This window comes from Typopeltis vanoorti, chromosome 15 (assembly GCF_054136105.1).
Source record: "Typopeltis vanoorti isolate ZY-2024b chromosome 15, IOZ_Tvanoo_1.0, whole genome shotgun sequence".
NCBI classification, from domain to species: Eukaryota; Metazoa; Arthropoda; class Arachnida; order Uropygi; family Thelyphonidae; genus Typopeltis; species Typopeltis vanoorti.
In genome coordinates, this window is record NC_143563.1 from 8,346,700 (window position 1) to 8,366,897 (window position 20,198).

A 20,198-nucleotide genomic window follows, 5' to 3' on the forward strand; every position below is an offset into this window, starting at 1 on the left:
AAAAGGAATCTAATTGGGTTTTATACATTAAAGTCACCTAGTGGGATGATTCCACTATGAAGATAGTTGGATTGCAGGTAATCAGGTGCTTCAAGGATAAAAATTCAAAGAGTTCAGAATGATTTTCTGAATATTTGAACAGTAGAGAGCAGATGAGTGACACATAATAAGACAAAAAACAAAACAAAACTGAATGTTCTGTTTTTAAAAAAGGAGAACAAGATTATCTGAACCACCATGACACCAAACATATGATAGGTTTGACTTCTCGTGGGTGGGATTTGAATTTAAAAAATAATTCAAAGAATGCTAGAGCAAAACTATTATGATAGGCTCTGATTATTTCATTCCTTGTAATATGAAATAAAATTTAAGTAAGCTGTGTGTGAGTAATGTAATTTTTTATTTAAAAATTATGTAATATTAGTTCCTTATGCAAGTTTTACATTACTGAGTGCTTATATATTTATGGGAACAGCATTTTCATTATGGTCAAGCTACTTGGCATATACTTTATGTATTTTTCTAATGTTAACAGGTAAACATAAAAATCTTACAAAAAAGTAATTTTATCTCTGTATTTGTCTGCGCAGTTAGCCTAGTGGCTTTGCGCTTCGCAACCATATGCCTGGGGAAGGAGTGTCCTAGGTTCGATTCCCGTCCACGACGTGAGGAGCTTAAGGATCTTCCTCAGCCATAGCCAAGTTAGCCGGTCTTGGGCATGGGCAGTTTTTTCCGCCAGTTTATCTGGGGTTTTTCATCCCGCAAGCAGGCAAACTGGCCCCGTGAACACACAGGTTACAGTCATAAATACTTACGGCAAGGAAGGCAACGGGAAACCACCTTGCTCATAATCATCTCTCCCTAGAATGGTAGCATATAGCTACCCTCCCGCTGCCGTATGGCAGATGGGAACCAGAAGAAGAATCTCTGTATTTGCTTTTTCCATTTGACTTTCTTCTTCTTCTACCTAGATCAATTCACTGCTGTATGAAGGTCTCTCCAGTTTTCTTCATTTCACTCTCTGCTTTTTTCATCCATTGTACTCCATTTCTCACAATTTCATCATCTCATCCCTTTTTTTTTTTTTGGTTTTCTTGTTGAGGTTCATTAAGAGAAATTATATATGCATACATATAACAATTTTTAAACAGTTTCATAAATGACAGGTTGTAGTACATGTAGTTATACTGGCAATTTGTGTGGAAATGTGTAATTTTTTATTCATATTGGTTAAGGAATGTATAAAATATTTTAATTTCTAGGTAATCCTCCAACTATACAAGAAGTTGAAGTATTTTTTGTGGACTATGGTAATTCAGGAAGACTACATGTTACTTACCTCCGTGCTTTGCCTAAGATGCTCTGTGATACTCCTGACCAAGCTATTCATTGCTATCTGTATGGGGTATGTTTGCTATGGTTCTCAGTAATTTAATTATCCATTTTTGTGAATACTTTCATTTTTCTTTTATTCTCTTAGAGAAAAATGATATATTTGAAAACATTAAAATTTGATTCAAATTAAGGGGTTATTAAATCCCACATTGTTTTAAAACCGAATAAGAAACTCAAAGATTTGCCTGAGATTGTACTACATACTAGGACTACTTGCATTAGCTCATGCTAGTAACCGCCGATACTTTTATGGTTTACTATATTCGGCATGAAACTCTCTGATTCCAATCTTTGAGTTTCTTATTCGATTTTAAAACAATGTGGGATTTAATATCCCCTTAATTTGAATAATGTTTATATCGCTGAAATGAAGCCTATTGGCTCTTTATATTTAAGTAACTTAATGGTTGCACCTGTTTGACAACTTGTATAGCAGAGTATATAAGTTCTTTTCGCTATATACCCTTTGGTATCTATTTGGTCTAGCTACTCGCTGATGAAGCCTCAAAAAAGGCTGAAACTGGTCTGGGTAGTGACTTCCCACCATAATGTAATAACAGCATACATTTCCTAGGAAATGTGTTTTTACATTATGAAAAATACCAAGATTAGCAATCAGAACTTCCCCCACCTTTGCAACGAGTTGCCTGAGATTGTACTACGTACTAGGACTACTTGAATTAGCTCACGCTAGTAACCACCGATACTTTTAAGTTTACTATATTCGGCATGAAACTCTCTGATTCCAATCTTTGAGTTTCTTATTCGGTTTTAAAACAATGTGGGATTTAATATCCCCTTAATTTGAATAATGTTTATATCGTCGAAATGAAGCCTATTGGCTCTTTATATTTAAGTAATTAAAATTTCAAGTTTATTTAATCTTTATTCATAAGTGAATAACCAAATATTTCCAGTAGTTTGTTTTCACAAGGAGCATGCTGAAAGTAATGCTTGCAGTGATGAAATTAAAAACAAGATAATTTTATATTTCAAAATAGATAATCTTTAGTCATCTTTAATTTAGGAAATAAGCAGAAGTTTGATGGATCCAAGTTCAGGCTGCAGTGAGAATGTTTGACAACTTCAAATCACTCATGATAGCTGTTGAAATGAACACAGTTAATTGATTAAGTTTTTCAAGATCAATATTGCTTTGCAAATTTATTGTCATCCCCTTCACTACACACTCCTGGCGAAACAACATCTCGCTCCCCCAAAAAACAGCATAAACTTTCTGGCGGGAGGTTTATTGATTTTCAACATTTTTGACTTTTTGTGAGATAGGGTGGTGGTATTTTCATTTCATAATTTTGGGAACGAACAGTATTTATACATTGGTTTCTGAACTATCAGCTGTCTTCTCTTTGGATATCTTCAGATTATTGGTTACTGAATATCTTCTGAGTCATCATGGAGAATCTTTGCATTTACCACGAACCATCAAATTCAAAAATATAACGTCTTGTTGAATAAAAAAAATATCATTCCCTCCTTGATCTTCTCTTAATGTTAATGGTTGCCGTTTATGGCTGTCCTTTAACAATTGACCAGGTATTTTGTTTTATTTCAAGGTCTTGACTATGCTGTTTCTCTTAAAAGAGCTTTATTAGTGCATTTTCTTTATAATATATTAATAAAAGCCTTGGTAACCTTCTTTATCATGCTACCAATAAAATATGTTTTAAGCTATGCATTTAATATTTCAAACCATTCTCATTGCAGTTTAAGTAGGAGGAAAATTTCAGTTTCTTTTACAAAGAGAATAACAATATTATTATAGCAAAAGCTGACAAAGTACATCTGTTGTGATGTAAATATTTTAGAAAACTCAGCCTTCTTTTATGCGATCATTCTAATTAGTTCCAGAAATTCTACACAGTCGCAAATTAATAAACAAAGCAATTTTCTTGGTGATGTCCAAACTGGATTTAAAAAAAAAAGAAGAGATATGTGATTATTATGCTTGAGTTCCTAGATAGACTATATGAGCTTCCCAAAATGCATGAGAGAAACATACCTTGTAGAACCCATAGTGAATTTTATAGGCAATCCTACATATAAATCAGCAAAACATCTGTCTACACCAACTTCTGCCTTTACAGGCACAACACTGACCATTTGCTCATCTTCGATGTGGTTTTCCTTTGCACTGATATTCTGGTATTAGATGCATTAAAATTATTACAAAAAAAAAAAAAAAGCTTTTTCCTCCCAATATCAAGAAGTTATTATTTATTTTATGCCATTAATAGTGTTTATTTTTTCTTATTGGAATAAACTTTACAAACAAAAGGAACAGCAATGTATTCTCTGATCTCCTACTCTGGCCAACTGCCATATTGACAGTTATGAACAACATATCTTGAATGCCTGTACTCTCTGTTCATTCCATTTCGTTATGTTATTTAGATAACATATTTGCAGTTTGGAAGACTTCCCTATCAGAATTATAGATATTTTTTCAAAAAAAAAAAAAAAAAAAAATCTATCTATCTTAGAATCAAATTAATTATAGAAATAGAAATCCAATAATAGCTTTCCTTTCTTAGATATGTTACTCTTAAGACAACTTAATTGTCATTTACTGTTTTATGTTAATAGGAAGAAAACTAATACAGGAAGATACATCGATGCTACTTTCCACCATCCTTCTCAAAAGAGGTTTTAAAAAAATAGCTTTACAGTGAGCACTCATATGGACCAGGGAAACAGTTTGTTTTAGCACGAGATTTACCAGATTGAATTTAGTGCCATGAAGACTGCCTCCTCTACCTTTTCCCACTATTCTTAGGATTTATAAATATCCAAGAAGGTGCTAACACATTCACTAACTATGGTGTTTCTTGAACTAATCCCACATCTAGCTTTAGTGGGTTTGTTGGAATCTCCACTCCCCCACACAAACTAATCAGTCCTCAATTTTCTTTTCTCCCATAGACTACAGAGTTTCAAGTATTGGTAGCTGGCAGTTATGAAGTAATTAAACATTGAATAGCTAAGGATGCATGTTGGTGTGCATACTTGGGGAGGGGTTCCTTTGCATTGTGGGATACTAGATTGATGTGGGTCATTGGCTTCTGTACAAGTGTTTGCTCATGGAGATAAATTATGTGCAGACTTTGTTTGTTGCACTAATAAAAGATTAAACAAGAATATAATTTCTTGGCAAGTTTAATTTAAACTGTGCCTGCAGGTGACCTAAAAGAATATGAGAGAAATGTAAGAGAGCTATGTTCAAAAGTTACTAAAGCAAGAACAAGGCAAAATGTTTTGGATGTTGTTTAAAAGGCTAAAAAGTGGAGGAAAGAGTACCATAAAAGTAATCAAAGAGGATAAATGTGATATGAAAACTTGAAGATAAGGATATTATAAATATCTGAAGTAATTACTTTGAAAAACTCTAAAGTGAAAGAAACAAGCAGTACAGAATTAATAGAAAATATTCAAGAGAAATGCAAAGAGGAGTATATATCAAAACTTTGAGGTAGAAAAAGCTATCAAAAGCCTGAAATGTGGAAAGGTAGCTGAAGTTGAAGATATTCAACCAGAAATACCAAAATATGGAAGTAGAAAAGTTTTGCAGTAACTACACTGCATAATTTAGATAGCCTGGTCAGAATATCAAATACCGCAAAATTGGAGTGAAGCTCCCATAGTTTCCCTTCTACATGTATATAAAAAAAGGAAATATAGCTGAATGTGAGAATTACATAGCAATTTCTCTGCTAAGTGTTCCAGGTAAGATTTATTTAAGCATACTTCGGAAGAGGCTTTCTTTTCCTGATTTGCCAGTTTCTGCTCTTATTGCACTTTTGCTATTCTTACTAGTCACCATTCTTGCCTGCTCATTATACTAATTCAGCTAATTATTATCGTTATTCATCTTGTGTTGCCTTCAAAGTACCACTCATTCAACTCTCTTGCACTTTATTATAAAAGTCGATCAAATTACTAAAACAAGAATGCCCTTGTTTTAATGCAGAGGAAAATTTTGGAAGAGAAACTTGGAGAAGAACAAACTGGGTTCAGGCCAAATAAAGGTCATTAAGATAGATTTTCACTTCACGACAAATAGTTAATAAATTATGGGAATATAATAAGGATCTGCTAAATGAAACAAGCAGTGATGACAGCACAGTGGTAAAAAACGCTGACCATGCATGCAGTCAGGAATACATATCCATACTTGAAGTAGAAAAAGCCATCAAAGGCTTGAAATGTGGAAAGGCAGCAGGAGTAGATGATATTCGACCAGAAATGCTGAAGTATGGTGGTATAAAAGTCTTACAGTGGCTGAACTGCATAGTTCAGAAAGCCTGGACAGAGGGACAAATTCCCGATGATTGGAGTAGAGCTCTCATAGTACCCATATATAAAAAGGGAAATAAAACTGAATGTGAGAATTACAGAGGTATTTCCCCACTGAGTGTTCCTGGCAAGATCTATGCAAGTATACTTGAGAAACGGTTGAAAAGAATTGTGGAAGAAAAGCTTGGTGAAGAACAAGCTGGATTCAGGCCAAATAGAGGCTGTCAGGATCAGATCTTCCCTTTACGACAAATAGTCGAGAAAGCATGGGAATATAACAAAGATCTGTATTTAAGTTTTGTCGATTTGGAAAAGGCATATGACAAGGTGCCAAGAGAGAAGCTATTCAATATGCTGCAGTTATATGATGTCAATGGGGCATTATATCAAGCAATACTTAATCTTTATTTGAATGAGGAGGATTTGAATCAACAGTGAAAGTGTGTAATAAAACTGTATTTCTTACCTGAAATGATATTTTACACAGTGTTAGTTCTATTCGTACAAGAAGAGTGCTGTTCAGTCAAACAGCAATTTGAAATTGGTGCACACACGTGCACACATTGAAGTATCAATGCAGCTAAGAAACAGCTGTGTTTGTTTACTTGGTTGTGGAGAGGAGAATATGGTTTCCATTTAGAGAGGAGAAAGAGTTATAGGAATATATTTGGAGACCTATAGATTTATCTAAAGTATTTATTCTTTCAAATGGTGTACAGCCATCAGAAGACAAAAATCTAGAAAAGGCCTTTAATATTGTTTATTTTATTTTATTTTATGCTGATGATAGCTACAGAATTACAACCAACAAAATTGGAAGTTAAAGAGGATATTAGGTCTGAGCAAAATGGTTCATTTGAGGCTGTTTGATGTGAGATAGAGGGAAATAGGACAAAATACATTGTTGGGTGCTGCTATAGACCAGGGGATCCACAGGAAGATGCCCAATAAAACCAAAGGCATGTATAGGCAGATTAGCACAATGAGTATAGATGAACAATTATTATGGGAGACTTTAACTATGGGAAACATCGATTGGAAGGAGGAAAGGGGACATGGTCAGATGGAAGTGGGATAATTACATGAAACAACATATTATAGAGGAGGACAGGGGATTTGAGAGTGTTGGATCTGATACTAGCATCAGAAGATGCATCCATAACCAAGGTAGCTTGCCTCCATTTGGGGAGAGTGACCATGTGGTCTTGTTCTAGGAAATTGCTGAACGTGGAGTTCTCTGTCAAGACGAGGTTTTATGTTCAACTATAAGGCTGGTGATTATGAGAGCTCAGAAGTCACCTTGGAATGGTGCCATGACTTGAGAAGCTACAAGGAAAGAATGTCAGTAGTGTATGGCAAGTGATCAGAGATTGCTTGAGAGTAGCAGTATGACTTCATACCCAGGGTCAAGAGAATAAACGAAGTTGAAAATAAATGGATGAGTAGGAATGTAAAGCAAGCAAGAGCTGCAAAAAAAAAAAAAAAAAAGAGAAAACATTGTGTAGGCAATGCAAAAGTGATTAGCATACTCATGAACAGTACAAAATGCAAGCAAGAAGGTTGACTAGTTTGTTAATGAAGGCCAAATCAGACTATGAGAGAGAATTAGCTAAACAGGCTGAAGTAAACCCCAAACGGTTTTTTGATTATGTAGCAAGTAAGAGGAAAAATGACTATGATAGAATGACTTTAAACAATATTCATTGTAGGAAGCTAACTGAATCAAAAGAAATAGTTGAGTTGCTGAGTGATCATTTTGCAAAAGTGTATCATCCAACTGTAAAATGGTATAATAAATTTAGTTTAATCCTTTATCCAAGTGTGAGCAAACAAAGTTTGCACCTGAAAGTATCTTCAGGACTGGGGTAAGGTAGTGCAACACCAGGTCAACTCCTTGCAAAGGTGGAGCAAGATACCACCACTCCTATCTCAGTATCTCCCATAATGCAAAACACATCTCCTTGTGGATGTCTAATGTTATGCATTAAGGGAAGGGCCACTACCCAGACTACTTTTGACCTTTATTGAGATCTCTTCAGTGGGAGCCAGGCCCAAGTGGAGATACCAGGCAGAAGAATTAGCAAGGTCATCTCTATCTATAGGAGTTGCCAAATGGTGTACCACCTTTTTAATAAATTACTCTGGATTTAGAGAAAGATGTTGAAAGTTTATTTTTCACTTGGTTAGAATACTTGACACACTATTTGGCAACTCCTATAGGTAGAGATGACCTTGCTAATGCTTCTGCCTGGTATCTCCACTTGGGCCTGGCTCCCACTGAAGAGACCTCAATAAAGGTCAAAACTAGTCTGGGTAGTGGCCCTTCCCTTAATGCATAACATTAGACATATCCGCAAGGAGATGTGTTTTGCATTATGGGAAATACTGAGATAGGAGTGTTGGTAGCTTGCTCCACCTTTGCAAGGAGTCGTCCTGGTGTTGCACTACCTTACCCCAGTCCTGAAGATACTTTCGGGCGCAAACTTTGTTTTCTCACACTTGGATAAAGGATTAAACTAAATTTATTATATTCTAATCAAGTGAAAAATAAACTTGTAAAATGGTAATTTTACAATTGTTGATGTTACTGAGATCCATATCAACATTGAGGTATATGAACAGGAGGTGTTCAGTATATTAAAAATATGAATATGGACACAGGAGTGGGACATGCAAGAGAATTGGCATTGCCCCTGGCAAAGTTGTTCAATTTAAGTCTCAGCTCTGGCAGGGTTCCAAGGGAGTGTAAAGAGGATAAGATAGTACCATTGCATAAAGGTGGCTCCTAGACAAAGGTAGTAAACTACAGACCAGTTAATATATTAGGAGTGGTCATTAAAGTATTAGAAAAGTTGGTGAAAGGTAAAATACAACAGTGGATGGATAGGGATGTGTTACTCTATAGTGGGTGGCATGGTTTTGTGAAGGGTAGGTCTTGTCTTAGTAATTGCTGTATTTTTCACCTTATAAGACCCACTGTTGTATTTAATGCATCACATTTTTCATGTGGAATTTTTGGAAAAAAAAAATTCTTTGCAGTAAAATATGCACGAATTATGCATCGAATTTTTCATGTAAATATTATTTATTTTTAATTTTAAATTTTAATACATGTATTATCTATTTATTAGAAAAAATTATTCTTAAAAAAACATTAACAAATTAAAAATCTAACATATATATAATAAACAAAATAATTCCTATAAATTTCATTAATCTTCTTTTCAAATCTTTATTCATCTTCATCTTTTTCAAAATTTTTTTAAACTTGAATCTTCATTAGAAACTGAGTCATTGCTATCTTCAAATAATAAGTCATCCTCCATACTGTTAAGAGAAATACTAATACCACACTTTTGAAAAGATTTATAATAATTTCAGGTTTCACTTCCTTCCATGAACTCCTTACCCATTTGCACACCTGCAAAATTGTGGCCTTCTTTCTCCTACCTATAGATATTTCCTCAATATTTGGAGATTGCATCCAATTGACCCATTTTTCCCTCATAAATCTTTTAAATAATTTGTTTATTGCTACATCTAATGGTTGAAGCACAGAGATTAGTTCCCCTTTGATAACAGCTATTTTCCACAAAGACATCTTACCCCCTAGAAATAAACAGGCTAAAGTCAAGGCACCCTCCAATCTTAACAGCAAAAAATTTGCAGAGACAAGTTTCAACATGAAGGAGAAGTGGAAAGAGTCCTGGTGTAACACTTCAACAGGGGACTTACATGAATTAATGGATCCAACACAGATGCATTCGGGTTTTGACCTACCTCGGAAAACTTGGTCTACTCTTAACCGAATCCGCACCAATCACGGCAGATGTGCAGACCACCTTTACAAATGGGGCATGATTACCTCACCCAGGTGCAACTGTGGATCACCCCACCAGACAATTAATCACATTACAGTAGAATGTACCCAACGTGCAATGGAAACCTGCCGGACTTCATCCATGCTACACCAAGTGCAGTTGACTGGTTAATCAACCTAGAACTCCTTACCCATTTGCACACCTGCAAAATTGTGGAAGAATAGGCTACAACTGTATGTAGCCTATTCTTGAGAGTGTCTTTTATGACTGTATTATGCCTTATTATTTTATTATTATTATTACCCCAAGACCTCATGGAGTCAAAGACTCATCTGGGAGGTCCTTTTATCACACATCATGCCATGCCTTGAACACATTCAAACTCCTTGCAGACACCACACTCTCAGGCAAGGCATTTCAATCATTTACAACTCTCCACGAGAAAAACCTGCCTCTCACTCCCCTACTCACACTTTCTTTATACAGTTTCCAGGGATGACCTCTGGTTCTCCCCCAATTTCCCACTATTTTCTGTAGAACTTCTCCAGCATTGATCCTATAACAACCCCTTACCAACTTGTAGGTCTCTATCATATCTCCCCCTCTTCCTCTTGTCCACCAGACTCTGCAAATTGCATCTTCTCAATCTTTCGACATTCCAGAGGTCAGATACTACCTTAGTCAGTCATCTTTGGACCCTTCCAACATCTCTTCATCCTTCTGAAAACCAGGTGAACAAATCTGGGCACAATAATCCATGTGTGGCCTAATCAAAGCCTTATACAAAGGAACAAGAATCTCCCTACTTCTACACATATTACATATTAAAGTGTTTGCTGATGATGCTAAATTAGAAAGAGCAGCCTTACTAAGTATGATCTGATTTTGCAAGAGAATTTTGAATGGGTTGGTGATTAGTTCTGAAGAATGGGAATGTCACTTCAATGTTGCTAAGTGTAAAGTTCACTTTGGCCAGAGAAGATGGAATCAGGTTTATCATATTGGAGGAAAATTGCTTCAGGAGGGTTTTTTTTATGGAGAGGTCATCTATGAGAGGTTAGTCAGCATATAGTATGTTCATACTGAGGATGAAGTGAAGAATCTGGAGATACTGGATTGGTAAGGAACTAAATTTCCAGGAACTTATTGCAAAAGTTGCAAGGATTATCCTGAAAATTGCTGCAATAATGTGAAGAATCCTGACAAGTATGGGTGAGTAGATTTCCCATTCTACTGTATCAAGCACTAATCAGGTCTGATTTGGATTTCTGACATCTAGTTGCCTGTTATATTGGCAATAACAAAACATTTGAGAGACAGTGCAGAGATGAATAACTAAGAGTATGAGGACAAATTAAGGGAATGTAGTCTTGCAGAGCTTGGTAGATAGCAGGAGATGTGATCTCATGTTAGAGTGTTAATGGAATATTTATAGCACTGGGAAAGGATTAAATGATTTTAATGCTTCCAGTATTTCATATCAGTCACTGAGACATCTTCAGGGATTACAAATTACAAAAGGGATTAAAGATTACAAAAAAAAAAGTCATTTTTCCTTCTGATATCTTAGATCTCTTTTCCTTTGCCATCAATTCTAGTTATTTTTCTTGGAAGAACAAAATTTACACAGAGGGAACAGCCATGGGTTTCTCCCCTCTCAACCCCCCCTGCCAGTTTTTGCATGGAAAATTTTGAAAAATGACCATAGATTCAGGTCCTCCCAAATTCTACATAGCTAAGATATATGTAGATGATGTGTTCTCTGTTTGGACTCATGGTCCAGACACATTAGACTCCTTCCTCAGTCACCTCAATAGCCTACATCCATGAATCCAGTTTACGATGGAAAAGGAAAATAATAATTTACCCTTCCTACACACCTTAGTAACATGCCTTTCTAATGGTAACCTTTCCTTCACTGTATGTAGAAAACCTACTCACTCAGGCAGATACATTCACGAACTCTCCCATCACCATCTTCTCAACAATATGGAATTATTAAAATTCTAACCAATAGAGCCCACAATCTTTGTTCCACTGATACTGCCCTTTCAACCGAATTCAACCACATACACAACACCTTCCTTTCCAATAGCTACAACAATGACAATTAAAAAAATAATCAGTTCCTCCCACATTCCCAGGCCATCTCTTCAGAAGGATTTCAAAAATGCCATCACTATACCCTGCATTCGTGGCATATCAGAAAAAATAGCCAGATCCTTAAAAAAGTACAACCTCCACACAGCTTTTAAGCTCCACCATACACTAGCTATCCTTGTCTGTTCTACCAGAGATCAGCTTCCTCTTCTCTCAGTGCCTGGAGTATATAAAGTATTCTGTTCCTGCAAGCTGGCTTACTTTGGACAGACAGGCAGATGAGCAACAACTGTTTAGAAGAACACAAATCATACATCTGCAATCATGACTATGGTCAATCTGGCCTTGCAGACCATGTTTTGGATATAACCTAAATCTCTTGGGGGGGGGGGGAACCACCATGCTTCACCATAGTAAATTCAAAGAAGAAAGACTTTTTTTTTAGAATCTGTGTCGGCACTCAGAAATCAACCGGATTTAAATAAATACAATTGCATAAAACTTCTCAAAATTTGGGAAACATTAATTATTAGAGATCCCACTTTACATCCTAGGCCACCTACAAATGCCCATAGAGGATGCACCACCTAGATAGGACTTTAGAGCCACCCACGTGTTTCACTTAGTATTGTGTTGTGTGTTACAAATGTTATTTGTAATTCCTGAAGATGTCTCAGTGACTGAGATGAAATATTGGAAGCATTAAGATCAGTTTTTAATCCTTTCCCAGTGCTGTAAATATTCCATTAAACCTCCAACATGATGTCCTCATAGCACCTAAGAGCCTCAACACAAGGAGATGTAATGTGATTGAAATGCTATAAGTTGGTGAGAGGAGTCTATCAGATACAGGGGAATTATTGCATCTCTGGAAATTGTACAAAAAAATTCATGTCATGTGAATAAGGAAGTGAAAAGGAGATTTTTCACATGATGGGTTGTGAACTAGTGAATGAGTTGCCAGAGTGAGTGATAGGCATTCCAGTTATGACTGGTTTCAAAACAAGGTATGATAGTTAGTGGTTTATGACTGTTGAACCTTCCATGATGAGTCTTTGAACTCCATAGAGGCTTGGAAGTAATGTTGTTAAAGTATTATGTAAACATTCAAGAATTGTTAATTATATCAGACTGGAAACAGCCTATAATAAGAGCACTTTTGCAGGGCCTCATTTATACTTTAGGACCTAGGCACAACATCATATCTCAAAAGAACAAGTCAGTTAATCTAATTCATATGCATTTTTTTTAGTTTATTGAAAATAAAAGTCGACATTTCCATAACTCATTTTAATAAAATAAAAATAACACAACATATACATACATTTGCATTTAGAAAAGTATAAAAATAAATTAGTTCAAATTTAAGTTTGAAATCAGTGGATGTGGCGTTTGCACACCACCGTGCTTGGCCGCACGAAGGAAGGCTTGGTTTCGAGTCTAGTCGGCGACTAGAGGAAATTTTTCTAAGCCTTTTTTCGACCGGTTCCCGAGTTAGTCGATCTCTGGCACGGGCAAGCAGGTTTTTCCTCCCGGAAACTCGGGTTTTTCATCCTGTAAACTCAAGAAAATCGACCGTAGAACCCACATTATTTCAGACATTAAATATATTGTGGTAGGATTAGGGACCACGAGATGGCGGCACATTTGAGCCGTCTCTCTTCACTGCGCACCGCTTAATTAGTGATAGCCTTGGGCCATCTGTCTCTGATTGGGTACCAGTGGAGATTGAACTTCCCACTCAGTCTCCAAAAGTTAGATAGGGCTAAATGGCCTCGCCTACTCCCGTATACGGGAATAAAAAGGCTTTAGCTGATTTTTTTTTTTTTTTTTTTTTTTCAAATTTAAATTTAAAAAAATTAATAAATAAACGTTTTTTTTTTGTTTGTTTTGGTTGTAGCAAATATATTTATAATGTCATCGTAATTAATCGAGTCAATTACATCTGATTCAATGCATAATAATGACAGGTCACTTGTTTTATTTTGGTATAAGTTGCTTTTTAAATAATTTTTTATTTGTTTCAACACTGAAAATGAGAGCATTCACACTTACATTTGAAATAGGCATCATCAAAAATATTTTTAAAATTATTACCATGTTCAGAAAAGTAGACCTTAACCCATAATTTATAAATTTGTACATACTTTTAATTGAAGAATTTTCTTCATTTATCATTATTAATAATTGCTTAACTTCATCAATGCATTTATCTGAGTCAATATCAGTCCCAAAAGTTTGTAAAATTTTGTTAATACTAGTCTTGTACTTGGTCTTGTAGTTTGGGTGTTTAAAGGTCAAAGCTGTATAACTGAGAGGAAAGTTTCTATATAGGAATGCAGAGAACTGACTAGGGCTTCTGACCTAATGTCAAATACTCACCTTCTCATGGTGCACCCTGTTAGATATCTACCTGGATACTGAATGAACGAGGATGGGCTGGCAATTTTGGATTTAGCCGACCAAATTGTATTCTTATTGGCTTAAACCAAAATATAAAAATGATGGTACAACATGACATGCCGGCTGGGGTGTCGCCTGGTTAAACAAAGCTCCCATTGTTTTCGCCAGGGAACCATGGCAAACAGCAAAAAGTCAGCTACTGGAACAAATCTTAAAACACACCCCAACTCAACATCACCAGAGTTCAATATCGGCTATCAACATAAGAAGCCTGAATGGCAAAAATATGGAACTAGCTCAGGAATTAGATAAGTACCAAATTGACTTAATACGGGTGACTGAAGCAAAAAAGGCAAAAATTGGTGAGAACTTTCTGAGCAGTAAATACAAAATGGTATATTCAGGCAATGACAATTAAGGAAAAGGAGTAGCCATAGTATTCAACACTAAATACAAGGTTAATTTTCTTCAATGCAGGCAGTCTCAAGTAGACTGATGTGGGCAAATATCAGAATGAGAAACTAGACAATGAGACTTATTTGTTCCTATGGTCCCACAAAAGGTTCTACTAAGGTAGAAGTGGAGGAATCTTTTTTAAGCTTTAGAGAAAGCAACTGACACAATGAAAAAGGAAAAGTTGGTCCTTGTTGGGGATCTAAATAGAATAGCAGGAAATGATTGTGAGAGATACAAAAATATTTTGGGAAAATTTGGAGAAAAGAGCAAAGCTAATAATAATGGCAAATACCTGTTGGATTTCTGCTCAGGACATGGGACTGATTATTACTAACACCATTTCCCAACATAAAAATGTGCACAAATTCACATGGAGAGAAGAGACAGGGAATAAGAAATGTCTCATTGACTATGTTATTGTTGATAGTGATGTTTTATCCCTTGTGCAGGACACCAGAGTGTACAGAGGATTTGAAATTGGAAGTGATCACTATTTAGAGTTGAGCAGAATAAAATTGAATTTCATATTGAAAAGATAACATGTAAGAAAGTTTTAAAGTTAATAAACATTGAGCAGCTCTCAGATGTGAACTGTAGACTAAAATACACAAAGATTATTGAAGAAAAAATGAAAGAGTTTGGGAACAGGAACCAAACTTTAGAGATTCAGTGGCAAGCCTTGAAGAAAATCTTGATTGATTCTGCCAGAGAGGCATGTGTGAGGTTGTCTGCAAGGATAGAAAAATCAGAATTCCATGGTGGCCACAGGAAGTTAAAGAGGCAGTGTAGAAAAAGAAGAAAGCATATCAAAAGTTCCTTGCAAATATGTCAGCTTGCGCTCTTAGAGAAAATACAGAGACAAATGTAAGAAAGCTAAACACTGTGTAAAACTAGCTAAACAAAAGTCATGGGAGGACTGTGGTAAGAACATAGAAAATAAATATCAAGAAGGTGACAAGATATTCTGGAGGTTGTTGGCTCAGAAATGGAGGAAATATTATGGTAAAAAGAATTAGAGATGATGGTGACATGAAAACTGGAGCACAAGATATCCTTGAAGTGTGGCGTAATTACTTCGAAAAATTGCTAAATGAAACAAGCAGTGATAGCACAGTGGTAAAAACACTCAACAGGCATACAGTCAGGAATACATATCCATATCTGAAGTAGAAAAAGCCATCAAAGGCCTGAAATGTGGAAAGGCAGCAGGAGTAGATGATATTCGACCAGAAATGCTGAAGTATGGTGGTATAAAAGTCTTACAGTGGCTGAACTGCATAGTTCAGAAAGCCTGGACAGAGGGACAAATTCCCGATGATTGGAGTAGAGCTCTCATAGTACCCATATATAAAAAGGGAAATAAAACTGAATGTGAGAATTACAGAGGTATTTCCCTACTGAGTGTTCCTGGCAAGATCTATGCAAGTATACTTGAGAAACGGTTGAGAAGAATTGTGGAAGAAAAGCTTAGTGAAGAACAAGCTGGATTCAAGCCAAATAGAGGTTGTCAGGATCAGATCTTCACTTTATGACAAATAGTTGAGAAATCATGAGAATATGACAAAGATCTGTATTTAAGTTTTGTAGATCTAGAAAAGGCATGTGACAAGATGCCAAGAGAGAAGCTACAAAACACTACACTTATATGGTGTCAATGGGGCATTATATCAAGCAATACATAGTCTTTGTTTGAGTTATAAATCAGAGCAAATAGAATAGAAGGAAGTACAGATGGATGGTTTAATGTTAAATCTGGTGTCAGACAAGGATATATATTGTCTCCTCTGTTATTCATTAGCTATATGGATCACATTATGAAGGAAAGTGGTATTAAACCTGATATCAAAATTGGAGATGTTAATGTCAACACTTTGCTTTATGCGGGCGATGTTATACTTCTAAATAAAACCATTACAAGTCTTCAAGATTTCCTGACTAAATTGAATAACTGTTATAATAGATATGGTGCAAAGGTCAGCAGTAACATGATAATGAAAATAGGCCTAAGCATTGAAAATATCAACTGCATTGTGAATGGAGAACCTATAGAACAAGTAAAACATTCTAACCACTATGGTAAAATTTTTAGTGAAATGGTAAATTAAATATGTAAATAGACAACAGAATCAACAAAGCTGGTTTGGTAGGAAATTATACTTGGGTATCAGACAGAATAATCAAAGTTAGAATAAAAATTATGAATCAAACATTCAATATTTTCTGAATTTATGCAACAGTAGATTGAAAAGAGGGACAGACAGAAGAATTTTATGCAAAATTCCAGGAATGTATTGTTAAAAAAAAATAAAAATGAAGCAACAATCTTGATGGGAGATTTCAACACTAGAGTGGGAAATAGTTGAATAACAGGATGCATTTGATCAGAGGTAGAATCGGTAATCAATAACAAGGGAATTTTATTAAGAGACTTCTGCATGTTTAACAGTCAAAAAATCAGCAATACTTTCTTCAGGCATAAAAATATACATAAGTACACATGGGATGCAAGAGGAACTAAATCATTAATAGATTACATTATTATTAACAACAAACTAAATAATAATATCAAGGATACAAGGGTTTTTAGAGGAAGTGAAATTGATAATGATCACATGTTAGTTGAAAGCAGATTTGGATTCATAAAAAGAATCATATACTTCAAAGTAAAAAAGATAATGAACCAACATCTAATAAACAGTTTAAAATTCACCACCTAGAACAGTAGAGTTTCAGAAAATTATGTAAAAGCAGAATAAGAGATAAAATAAAACCAACCACAAACAATATTGAAACTGAGTGGAAAAATATAAAGGCAACCATGTTAAAAGCAGCTGAAGAAAATTTAGGATACAAATCAAGGAAAAACAAAAAATGGTTCAGAACTTGGAATGATTACTTAAAGGAATTAATTGAAAGAAAAAAACAGGCTTTTAAAATCTATCTGCAGAGTAAAAACGCTGCTTACTATATAGAATATAAGAAACTATGGGATGAAGTCAGAAAGCCTTCCAGAAGTATATGCAGAGAAGATTGGAGTAAATATATTAAATCATTAGAGCAGGATATCACTGGACCACAAAGAATAGGTTTTAAAGTTTTCAGGCAACTACAAACAGCAGAAAATGACCAATTAAGAAATAATATAATTTTCAAAGCAGATTGGATAGAACACTATAAAACATTGTGGAATGAAAAACAAGAAATTCAAAACGTTGACAAAACTCACAAAATAGAAGAAATCAAGAAGTTATGGAAGAATTAGAAAAAGAATTTAAAAACTGAAGAAATAGAAAAAGCCCAGGCCTGAATGGAATATGCATTGAGCTCTTTAACCTCTCTACCGGCTGAGGTGGATGAAATAGTGAGACCAACTTGCACTTCTTATTCATGTTATTCGATAGGTGTTACAGAATCATATCAGATTTATCTGGACATATATATATATATATGTCCTGGCCGGTTGGGGGATTAAATATGCAGACAATAGCATAAAAGAAAACCTACTTAAACTCTTCAATAATATCTGGAAATATCAAAAGATCCCAAAAGAATGGGAAACTGGAGCAGTAATAAATATTCACAAAGGTCCCAAGGACAAATGTGGAAATTACAGAGGCATTACTCTCTTAATAACAGCATCTCAACTATATGCAAACATTTTAAAGAACAGACTAAATATACAGAAAATTATTTAGAAGAAGAACTGTGTGGTTTTAGAAGAGGGAGAGGATGCACAGATGCCTCTTTCGCAATGCAACAGATCATAGAAAAAAGAAAATAATTTAATCTGCCCACTTTTCTTCTATTTATTGACTACGAAAAGGTGTATGATAATTTGAACAGAAATCTACTCTGGAAAATATTACAAGATGATTAAAATACCTCCTCAATTAATTAATGGAATAAAAAGTCTATACAGAGAAACAAAAATTTGCATCAAATTTGCAGATGGAACATTATCAGAACCTATAACTATAAATAAAGGAGTACGACAAAGTTGTGGCTTATCCCCAATCCTATTCAACATTTATATAAACAGAATCCTAAAAGAATGGAAAACAACGGTCAAAGATGGAGTTAAACTAACAAATAATATACAGCTAAATACAATACTTTATGCAGATGATCAAGTACTAATTTCAAATTCAGAAGTTAAACTCCAGATTGCAACTAACCATCTAAATTAACCAGCAAAAAAATTTAAAATGAAAATCTCTAAAACAAAAGCTATGGCAGTATGTGGAAACATCATTCAAAAAATCAAAATTATGCTTAAGAATAAAATAATAGAACAAGTTACAGAATTCAAATACTTGGGAAAGTATAATCTCAGAATACGTTACTGATTCACAATTGGAAGCAAGATTACCTAATTTACAATAGAATGAATGGCATAATTAAAAGAAATTTTGGAAAACAAATGACTAAAGAAGCTCAATTAAGATTACATAAAATATGACCTCTAAACCATCTCTCAAATTTGGAAGGGAAACTTGGATTCTAAAACAATGACTGGAAGCAGCACATTTTGAAGTTTCTAAGACCTCTACTGGGACTCACTAGGTTAGATAAAAAGAAAAACACAGAAATAAGAGAACGATTAGATAGAAAAAAAAAAAAAAACATCATACAAGAAATAGAAGAATATCAGCAAAATTGGCTACACCACATAAAAAGGATGAATAACAATAAGATTCCTAAACTAGCATATAAATATAAACCTACAAGAAGGAGAAGAGACTGCGGACATCCAAGGTTAAGGTGGAAAGATCAACTTCATCTGCAAAGCAGGAACAGGACATAAAAAGCATGACAACGACGACGATGTTGTGTAATACTGATGAACCCAATAAATGTTTCTCTAATGCCAGAATTTGCGGTAACGTACCTAAGTATAATAGCTGGTTGGCCATTATGGGCAATGTCTGGCGTTGAATCGAGGATTATTGCAAAGTAATCAGCTTCCTTAATTTCTGATAATAATATTGCTCTTGTTTTATTAGCTATTAACACTATGAATTCATCCCAAGTCAGGTAAGAAAGATGATTTCATCTGCCAGAACCATAGTTGGGGTACATTTTCTTGTGATGTTTTAAAAAAACATCAAATTCACTTAAATAATGTAAACACGATAAATAATTTCCACAAGAATCAAAAATTATCATTTGTATTGCCTCTAAATGATAGCCCTAGTTTGCTCAGTAATCTAATGGTAGCTATTATTCTTTTTAAAACCCTCTCTCCAATAATTTTCTTCAGATTGTATTTGTTTCATCAATTCAGAATTAATTTGACTATTTACAGAACTCGATTTTCTTTTGTGATATGTGGACATCGCTCATGACCTTTTATTAAGCTATTATTTGACTTAGAAAACAATTTACAAATAGAGCAGTAAATTGCTTTGTTGGTTTCTGAAAAAATTAGCTACTTTTGTTTCTCCTTTGTTCCATTCACCTTTTTACTGTAAAAATGTGATTCCTTTACAATTCTGACATGTTCTATTGCGTTCTATGTATTCCTTTTTTAAATTTTATTTTGCCAACATTCTGAGGCATATTTATTAAAATATGCTCGAAAAGTTGTTCATTAATACTAATTGACCACACTTCTATATCGGTAGGATAAGATATAGCTTACTTGCTGGAAATGTACAGACTCAGACTGAAAATTTTCTTCAAAACTATCTTAATTTGTTTCATTTACTT

At 34.8% G+C, this 20,198-nt stretch overlaps 1 protein-coding gene across 2 annotated transcripts in view; it reads left to right on the forward strand.

Moving 5' to 3' along the window:
• The window catches only part of LOC150098343 (uncharacterized), a 554,092-nt gene that overhangs the window by 155,591 nt on the left and 378,303 nt on the right, over nucleotides 1-20,198 (forward strand). For both annotated transcript variants that reach the window (XM_090404722.1, XM_090404723.1), the window contains exon 6: nucleotides 1,266-1,408. In XM_090404722.1, coding sequence (XP_090260848.1) covers nucleotides 1,266-1,408 — 143 coding nt within the window. The remainder of the gene's footprint in view (nucleotides 1-1,265; nucleotides 1,409-20,198) is intronic.